This window comes from Podarcis filfolensis (assembly GCF_964270895.1).
Source record: "Podarcis filfolensis genome assembly, chromosome: 16".
In the NCBI taxonomy this organism is placed as follows: Eukaryota; Metazoa; Chordata; class Lepidosauria; order Squamata; family Lacertidae; genus Podarcis; species Podarcis filfolensis.
In genome coordinates, this window is record NC_139620.1 from 40,207,289 (window position 1) to 40,216,466 (window position 9,178).

The 9,178-nt window shown below is 51.0% G+C and overlaps 2 protein-coding genes across 2 annotated transcripts in view; both read right to left on the reverse strand.

Moving 5' to 3' along the window:
* RSRC2 (arginine and serine rich coiled-coil 2) overlaps positions 1-9,178 on the reverse strand; it is a 220,960-nt gene that overhangs the window by 205,008 nt on the left and 6,774 nt on the right. The gene's annotated exons all lie outside the window — the stretch shown is intronic.
* On the reverse strand, positions 765-5,505 carry CCDC117 (coiled-coil domain containing 117). Its single transcript, XM_083590574.1, has 5 exons — positions 5,431-5,505; positions 5,288-5,347; positions 4,964-5,176; positions 3,552-3,698; positions 765-3,261 (listed from the first exon to the last, which is right to left on the reverse strand). The coding sequence occupies exons 1-5, from the start codon at positions 5,493-5,495 to the stop codon at positions 3,009-3,011; spliced, it is 738 nt and encodes a 245-aa protein (XP_083446700.1). The 5' UTR covers positions 5,496-5,505; the 3' UTR covers positions 765-3,008.

Genomic DNA, 9,178 nt, shown 5'->3' on the forward strand with positions numbered 1-9,178 from the left:
TAAAAATAGCAGCTGCATGAAAGCCCAAGAACTACCCATATTGTTCTGAAAGAGCCAAGCAGAAGCGGTGTATGCCTTTTTTGTTGAAGTGGTTTCCAGCAACTTCCTGCTCGATATTTCTCAGAGGTGTACATCTCATAACAGCAGAACTTGATGTCACCCATCTGACTGGGCTGCCCCGGCATTCCTGTTAGACAAGGAGCAGGCAGGCACAAAACATGTCCATGTTGTGTAATGAGGCACAGTACATGGTGCCTTTCCATTAGCTCTTGCATTGACCTGCAGCTTCATTTCAGCTGACACAGAAGTCACAACACTTTGAGGGATCATAGGCTAAAAACTGTGCACATGACTCAAAATCCAAGGGTGCCACTAGAAGTTGTAGGGGGAGAGCCAGATAGTTACCAAAACATTGAAAGTGCAATGTGGTAATGTGTCCCTCAAGGCAGTTTTTTTTTGGGGGGGGGGCCATTTAGGCCGCTGTTAGTGCTTGAGATGCAAGACACCTGCTCCACCTTACACAGCAACTGCAGGTGCTTTTATTGCTTTAGCAACACAATGTCACTTGCTGTTTTGCAACACAGCTTGTTCAGGGAGATGGTTTGATCACTTCAGTAGGTTGCGAGTGCTCTGGTGGTATACATTTTTCAGGGCCTTCTGGAGGGGCAAAGGCTGAACTAAAAAGTCCATCATCAGGGGCCAGTAGAAACTTGCAACTATTCCACCACCTTCAGTGGTCAAAACAGCAAGACCATCCCACAGCATACTACAAACGTTAAAAAAGTTTATTGACATACAAATTGGTCCAACCAAAGACAGACCACAATCCAATGTTGCTTATTTCAAACGGACGGACCAGCAAACACACTCCGAGAACTCCCCCTCTGAGCTATACTTGTGTGGCACTGTCTTCCTGTGAGGAAGCCGAGACAGGTCTCAATGACAAAAATGAATTGGAAAATAAATTAAATTGATCTATTTACTTCTGGAATCAGAAGAATTCCCCTTCTCTCACCAGTATTTGTGGGATAAGCAGCCTCATAACCAACATGCTTACATAAGCTGTCCTGCCAGGCTTAGCTCACCTGGAGAGACTGGATAATCAAGTCTTTGTCCACCCCGCCCCCTGAAAAGCTCAGCATGTGTTCCAGCTTAGCCGCATGGCTCTAACAAACCTCCCTTGAGCTCCTATACCAATAATTTAGGAACTTACACCACTTTGTAAGTAAGCCAAGTTTTACAGCCTGTGCAACTTTCTGAGTGCTGTTGCTGTACGGAAAAGCACATGAATCTGACCTTTGGAGAGTTTTAGACAATTTTAAACTTACCAAATGTGTTGTCCTTTAGAACACACAAGGGCATATTCTGTATTCCCACACTTTGCTTGTGTCCTCACCATGGAGTACTTGCCCCAAACCTGGATCCTGGCATTCAGGAATTCTTTCTTTATATACCGATTTTATCCTCCCACCAACAGAAGTAGTCTTCATTAAACAGCATTTAGCCAGCATGAATGGTAACTGCAACATCTGAAAAAGAACCACCACTCACTCCTTCTGAGGGATGTGGGCCAATGGAAGACCCAATGCCAGAGCCAGACATTTGCCTTCACCGTCTTCTCACATCAGCTGTGGAGGCCCTTCCACATGCTACCAGAGTGGGGACCAGCAGGTTCTAACTGCTTTGTGTCCTTCCTTCCATCCTCTGAAACTTGGGCAGTTTAAAAGCCACTTCTGCTTGCATGTAGAGGACTACCAGAAAGGAAAATAACAATGGGATAAATGCTTTTCTCATACTTCTTTGGCCCACCAGTTGTTGCCAGGCTACACCTCCAATCTCTTGACCGCTAGCCCTGCTGGCTGCAGGTAACAGTTTAGTCTTAACAAGATTGGAGGGTGGGGGTGGATACATAGGGTTTCCACTCTGAATTAAGATGTAAATGTTTAGGTACAATTGTTCTAACGTTTTGAAGAAGACAAGGAGTGTGGGCAGGGAGGATTAATAATAATAAAAAACACCAACAAAAAGGACATATAAAGTCAAGTGACCATCCAGGAAATGAAGCAAGAACATGGGAAAATGAGTGTGGTTTTAAGGATGTCAAAAGGATGTTTTGTTGATGTTGCCCTTCCTGGTAATTCTAGATTTATGAAAGGACCATTTTGTAGCTTCCTGGCAGCCAGGAAATGGCTTTTCTGAATAAAGACACGAGGTATCGTTCCAGAGGAAAGCAACTTTGTGTTCTATGGCATTCAGAGTTGTCACCGGAGGACTGGCAGCACCAGCCATGGCTCAGATTCAGGCACAAGGTGAAATGAACGTTAAAGCTGCTGTTTTGGGCAGGCTGATACTTGTATGACATTGGTTTTGGGAATGGTTGGCCCAAAGCCATCAACTGCGTCCTGGCTCCCTCAACCCAATGGAGCAATCTTTGGGAGGAAGGGGAGAGTAAGCAGGAGTCAGCCAACAGAAATGGCTCTTGACTCAAAGCTAAGGCCTGCAGCCAGCTCTGTGGCTTGGCTTCTATCCCGCCCCACCTCTTGACAATTTCTAGGCCACACTTGAGCCGGCAAGGATGCCTGCAAGGTGCCCTTTCCTCCCAGCAACACTTAAGCCACACGGCTCAAGGAGCAGCAGTGAAAGCGAATGCAGGCAACCAAACACTCAAGATTGAGACTCTCCTTTTAAAGCAGGTGAAAATCCTCCACTGACGTTCCAAACAGAAGAACACTTGTAGCTCAGTGGGCATAGAGGGTGGTCTGAGCCAGAACTACACTGTCAGCTCCTGACTTTTACTCCATGAAAAGGGAAGAAAAAAGTCACACCCAAAAGGAAAAATATGAACCCTACCCATCACGTTTCTTTACAAGGACTCTGAAAGCGTCTTCTGCTCCATGTTCCAGACATGTTACTATTCCACCCTAGACTCTTTATGGTCCTCACAGTCCCCTCCCCGAAAAGTCCAGTCTCAGCATGTCTGGAGAACTCTGCCTCAGCCCCTTCTTTGCCTACAACTCCATCTCTTCGTCTGCACCCGCAGGGCGTCCCAGGGGGCCATAGAGGGCCGAAGGCATCTCCTCTTGCTGAGGCTGCTCAGGAAACTCTGCCGTCTGTGGGCAAAAGGCGGCTTCCTGGGCTGCTGGCTTCGTGGGGCATCTTCCTGTGATCAGTGGCTTGAAGTTTTTCGCAGAAACAGGTGTCCTTTCAGTGAGGAAATCTGGGAGAGGCTTCCAAAGCACCAGCTCCATGGAGGGCCGGCTCCTGCATGGATGAGAGCACAGGAATCACAACAGAGAATCCTGTTGCATCAACCCTAGCCAAAGCCCTGCAGTGTTACTGCTGCTCTGGAGTTCATCCCCACAGTTGCCTATTTTTGGTCCCTTCAACAACCCCCTCCTCAAGCCAAGCAGGAAGATCCTGTCACAGCCTGCCCTGCTATGGCCGTGGGCAGGGTGTGTGTGAAACTGGCAAATGCGTTGTTAGTTCAGCGAACTGTGCGGCCCCCTCCCAAGCACCACCATGAGCCAGGCTTCGGTCTGGCAGCTCCTTACATGGACTCGATCATTTGCCTTGTCAGGTCTCCTTCGTAATCCCTCTTCAGTCCTGTTTTCAGGGTGTCAGAAAGAACCAAGGTGGGAAGGGTGCAGACACCCCCTGCCGGAAGGGTGCTCTCATCTTCTTCATCCTCGTCAATTATTCTAGCAACAGAAAGGGAGGGATACGATTTTTTTTTCTTTCAAATACAGTGGTGCCTCGCAAGACGAAATTAATTCGTTCCGCAAGTTTTTTCTTCTTGCGAGTTTTTCATCTTGCGAAGCACGGTTTCCCATAGGAATGCATTGAAAATCAATTAATGCGTTCCTATGGAGACCGCTTGCCAGGCTGGCGGTGCGGAGAAGGGCTTTTCTCCCCACCGCAAGCCTTCAGGACAGGTCCGGGAACAGAGGGGAAGGCGCGCAGCGCTTCTCCTCGGTTCCCGGGGCTTGCGGTGGGAGGAAGGTTTTTCTCCCCACCGACAACATTCAGAACAGCATTCTGAATGTTGGCGGTGGGAAGGAAAACCCTCCTCCCACCGCAAGTCTTCAGGACAGCCATCCGAAGGCTGGTGGTGGGGCGGAGAGACCTCCTCCCACCGCCAGCCTTCCGAGCAGCCTTCCGAAGGCTGGCGGTGGGGCGGAGAGACCTCCTCCTGCCGCCAGCCTTCGGAAGGCTGCTCGGAAGGCTGGCGGCGGGAGGAGGTCTCTCTGCCCCACGGCCAGCCTTCGGAAGGCTGGCGGCGGGAGGAGGTCTCTCCGCCCCACCGCCAGCCTTCGGAGGAGCCTTCCGAAGGCTGGCGGCGGGAGGAGGTCTCTCCGCCCCACCGCCAGCCTTCGGAGGAGGTCCGAGGACAGTGGGGAAGACGCGCTGCGCTTCCCCGCTGTCCTGGAGATTTCCCTATGGGCTTTCGTCTTGCGAAGGAAGCCCATAGGGAAATTCGTTTTGCGAAGCGCCTCCAAAACGGAAAAACCCTTTCGTCTAGCGGGTTTTTCGTCTTGCGAGGTGTTCGTCTTGCGGGGCACCACTGTATAAAGCTGTATAGAAATGAAATGAAAAAATTATAATAATGTCACCACAAAAAAAGAAAAAGCAGCTAGACATTCCTTTGCAGCAACTGCAAGTTTAAGGTGCTGCTTGGCAATTAGCTTATACTTCAAAGTTTCCAACACTGCTGTGAAGGCAACATTGGAAGTGTTTGGGCAATTTCTGATGGAATCATTGATGGGGTGGGGGGAGGAGAAGATGAGGTCTATCAATCTCACCTATTCACCTCTGCACCTACTCACTTTCAGCCAAAGTAGAGAAAATACCAGTGCGAAAACAAAAAACAAGCAAACACCAGGCCAGCAGCAGCAAATCCAGCCCAGGGGGTTGCAAAAGGGGGTTGCACCTTCCCCCTCCTGAGCTGAACTGTCTCGGCCCCTACCTGTCCTCGATCTCCTGCAGCTTCCTGCGGGCCGCCTCGCACTGCAGCTCCCCCGCCGACTGCTCCATCTCTTCCCAGGGAACGTCCAGCGGGCTAGGCAGCTGACTCTGGCCCTGCGGAGAGAGTCCCGGGCCGCACGGCTGGCCCGCGACAAGGAGCCACTCCCCCAAGGCAGGCATCGCCTCCGCCAGCCTCTTCTTGGCCTCCGGGCAGCTGGCGAAGGAATGGCGCAGCTTAGACGGGGCTCCGCGGCGGCCGAAGCTCCCGGGGGCCGCTCCCCGCCGCGCCCCCTCCCCACTTCCCCGCCGGCCGGCCGGCGCTTACCCGTCGGGCTCCCCGTCCAGGCGGCGCTTCTGGCTGCTGCGGCGGCGCAGGGCGGGCGGCCTGCGGGGGAGAGAAGGCTGCGCTCAGCGGGAGCCGCCAGGGCGCCCAGGCCCGGACCACCCCGCCCCCACCCGCCCGCCTACCGTGCGCGGATCCTGGGCGGCGGCGGCGCGCAGAGGCCGGCCCGGCGGGCCCCCAGCCCCTCCATGGCGCTCCCCGCCGCGGGCCGGAGGGGTGGCGCGAGCGGGCCGGGCAGGAGCTGGGCCGGCGGGGGCGCGGCTCCTCCCCCCGGAAAGGCCCCCTGCAGGGCCGCCATGGCGCGCCGGGGAGCGCAGGCGCGGGTTCACGCGGGCGGGTTCGCGCGGGGCCTGCTCGTCCTCTGAGGGGCCGCCCGCGCCGCTGCTTCCGCTCTTCCGCTTCCGCTCCCGGAGGACGCCGGGAATGGCAGGCGGCGGCGGCGGCGCCCTGGGCATGCCGGGAGCGGTAGTTCCGTCGGGGAGGCGGGGCGCCGCCCTTCCGGAAGCCCCTTCCGCCCGGGCCCCTCTTGCGGGGCTCCCCTCCTGCCCTCGGCTCCTGGAAGTGGGGCAGCCGGAAACGTCAGTAAGAAACACACAACCCATTTCCCCCCTTTCCCTGTTTAAGCGCCGCCGGGAGACGAAGGGATCGCGAGGCGTCTCTTATTTTGACGGCTGCTTGCGAGGCAGCGCCCCCTAACGAGGACCCCCGGTACTGCAGGTGTAAACCAGGCATCCTCGCCGAGGAACCCCGCGGAGTCAGGGAAAGTGGGGAACTGACTTGCAACATTGTATCCAGCCTTGTTACTTTGTACCCAGTAGAGCCGTGGTCTCATTTTCTACAGTAAAAAAAATTCAATATAAAATCACATCTGTGATGGATTTTCATCATTCCAATGGTGTTTTGCTCAGGGAAAGGATGGCGACCAGAGGAGGGAGGTCAGGCCTGGGGGAGCCATAATCCCCAAGGGGAATGGTCACGTGCTCCCTGCAAACCCTGCCCATACCCAATAGGTGCTAGGTCTCACCTTCCAGACTCAGACAAAGGGGATATTGGACTTGGCCTGGATGTCAGAGATTGCGGGCATCACCTTTTGCCTTAACCAGTGCCAGGAATGCTAAATATCCCTGACTGACAAGGCATCAGTTTTCAGCCAAGATGCCACTCCTAGTTTATGACAGGCTTGTGACATATGTGTGATGATTTCAATGTGGTGTTATGGGTAATTCGGGAACACCTTTAAAAGAGAGTGACACCCTTTGTTTGGGGCTTCTCTCTGCATCTTTTATGTTGTAGTTTGGAGTCATTGTTGCAACAATAAAGATCAGGCCTCTTGGCTGCTGTTTTGCTTCTATATCCTGGCTATGTTCTTTGCTTGACTCTTCAACCTAAGCCTGCAAAACTCTTTGCAGCAGTGGCCAGCATGGGACAGTGCGAGGCCGAGACGGGGGTGTTGTCATCTGCACAGCCCATGACACCCCCGCCCCCCCACTCTGCCCAGGCTTGCCCAGAGAGGTCACTTTGGTGCTGCTAACACAGCAAAAAACAATGCAGAATGGCAACAGTTACAAGTGACCGGTCTCTGCAGCCACAGCAGGCACTGTGATTCCCCTGCGGTTTTACTTCACCCCTGGAGGCACACTCCATTGTCTCTCGAGACAGATGGATTGCAACCAGACCTGCTGTCCACCTGACTTCCACTCTGCTGCTGCAGTCAACTTTACAGCCCCCTCGCCCCTCTTTTTCCCAAAAAAAGAAAGAAAGAAAAGAAATACCGGTACTAGGCTAACAACACCCTGCTATTCTTAAGGGTTGTCTTCACTTCTTCCCGCCTCCCTTCAGCAAAATGGGGCTAACAACAGGGGGCTGTTTTGCAGGGCTGGCATAGCTCACATTCTCTCTGCTCTTAAAGCACATTCTTGCAAACCTGCTCCATGCAATAGGGGTATAATCACAGACTTCATCTACATTGGTACTAACAGAGTAATTTTAAAAATGCTTACAAACTCAGGAGAAAATCGCCTCCCATTTTGGCATGAAAGCCTAAATGAGAAGGATCATGACACACCACTCCCCAGTTGCAGCTGCACTTAAATCTCAGGTACCATGAAGTGGTGGCAGCAGCAGCCCTTCACCAGGGGAAGCCAGTGGGAAAGGCTTAAAGTCAAGCCAAAAATCTCTGGTCACCTCCAGGGTTGTATTTTATGGGAGAGGTTTGAGGGCACACTGGAAAATTAGGTTTGTGCAATTAAAGTGGATTAAAGTGCCCCATTGTCCTGGTGCAACAAATCCACTTCAATCAATTAGTCTCCTATATTGGCATAGAATACGTGCATCATTTACATGGATCAGAACACAACACTGTTAACAGAACATAGTAGGAGATACTTTAGGATAAAACTGTCCAGACACCGTGAGGTATGAAAATGGCTCTTAGGACCTATAGTGACGTAATTTCATGGTTTCATTCAAAAATCTTGCCACATTCTCCACAACGTCATTCCTACAATTTGTCAGTCTGCATTTCTTAGTAAAGAAAGTGCTGATTTATGTGTAGAGATTTTTCCTGTTCTACTTAATTCAAGAGTGTTCTGGAAAGTTTTCTTTCTATGTGAAAGAAACAGGCAGAAGGTTATTGTTTGGGTTATTTCTTCTGGGAAGCTGAGTACAGCTGGTTTAAACTAGTTCTGTTATCTTTCTGTCAAGGTTGTGCTGACTATTAAAGTCAGACCAGGAGGAGCCTGGGTCTCACTTTTTCCTCTTATCTCATTGTTCCTGTGTGGTATTCTGTATGCTGTAGTGTTAAGGTTTGGTCTTATTACAACTGGATTTTGAATGTACTGGATTTGTGACCATTATGCTCATTTGCCTTCAGTAGCAGTAAAGCTCTGCTGGATGAAGTACAGTACAATTGCCTTTGGTCTATTTTTGGGAGCTCTGCAACATGTTTAAGTTTTTTTCTCCTCTGAAGAAGCTGGGGCGACACAATTGTTCAACAGATAAGACATCCTGGAAGAGTCAGAGCGATAAATCCCCTTCTTCTACTTTTCATATATTTTTTGCATAAAATGGGCAATAAAAGAAAATGTATGTGATGGATTCAACCTGTTTTGTGCCACAAGGGCAGTATCTCTTATAGGATGGGTTTTTAAAAAAATCTATCTTGCAAAACTGCATATGGTAAGACGTTAAATCTGGCAAGGGAAAGAGCTCTACCTAGGTGGGGATCATAAAGCTGATGTAAATATGGAGTGTCCTGGCCAAATGAGGGTGGAATTCTCAGCCCCAATGGGAAACAGGTTTTACTGGCTACGCTGCTAAGGGTTTGGAATTAAATATCTAGGATTCTGTGCTTGATTGTTTAGAATGCTTCCAATTGTGGGAACATAAGCAGTGACTTGAGTGATAGGCCACAGGTTCTGATTTTGCTCTCAATGCAAGCTAGCCATTCAGAGTGGTGGGATTCTGCCAGTATGTGGAAAGTTAAAGAGGAGGAATCAGGCATGGAATGTAGGCGGAGTCAGTACTTTATAGTGGTGAGCCACGCTTTGGTTTCCATCAGCTCGTCCAGTTTCCAGACACATAGCTGCACGTGGCACACAATTTGGCAGGATTTAGTGCAAGAATTTGGATTGGATGCGTTCCAACGACTGGTTAACTGCACCAGTCCATAATGGGATGCCATAGAGGAGTTTGGGGGCTACTTTGGCCTTAAATACCTTTACACTCCAAGAGTTGGGGTGCTTTTCTTCACACAGCACCCTACCCTGAGTGCCTAAAGCAGGCATCCCCAAACTGCTCTCCAGATGTTTTGGGACTACAACTCCCATCATCCCTAGCTAACAGGACCAGTGGTCAGGGATGATGGGAGTTGTA

Coding starts and splice junctions, on each gene's coding strand:
- CCDC117 (XM_083590574.1), bottom strand. CDS start 5,495: ATGGAGGGGCTGGGGGCCCGCCGGGCCGGCCTCTGCGCGCCGCCGCCG. Junction 5,177..5,287: donor CTGGACGGGGAGCCCGACGG/GTAAGCGCCGGC, acceptor TTCCTTCGCCAG/CTGCCCGGAGGCCAAGAAGA. Junction 3,699..4,963: donor CTGCAGGAGATCGAGGACAG/GTAGGGGCCGAG, acceptor TTCTGTTGCTAG/AATAATTGACGAGGATGAAG.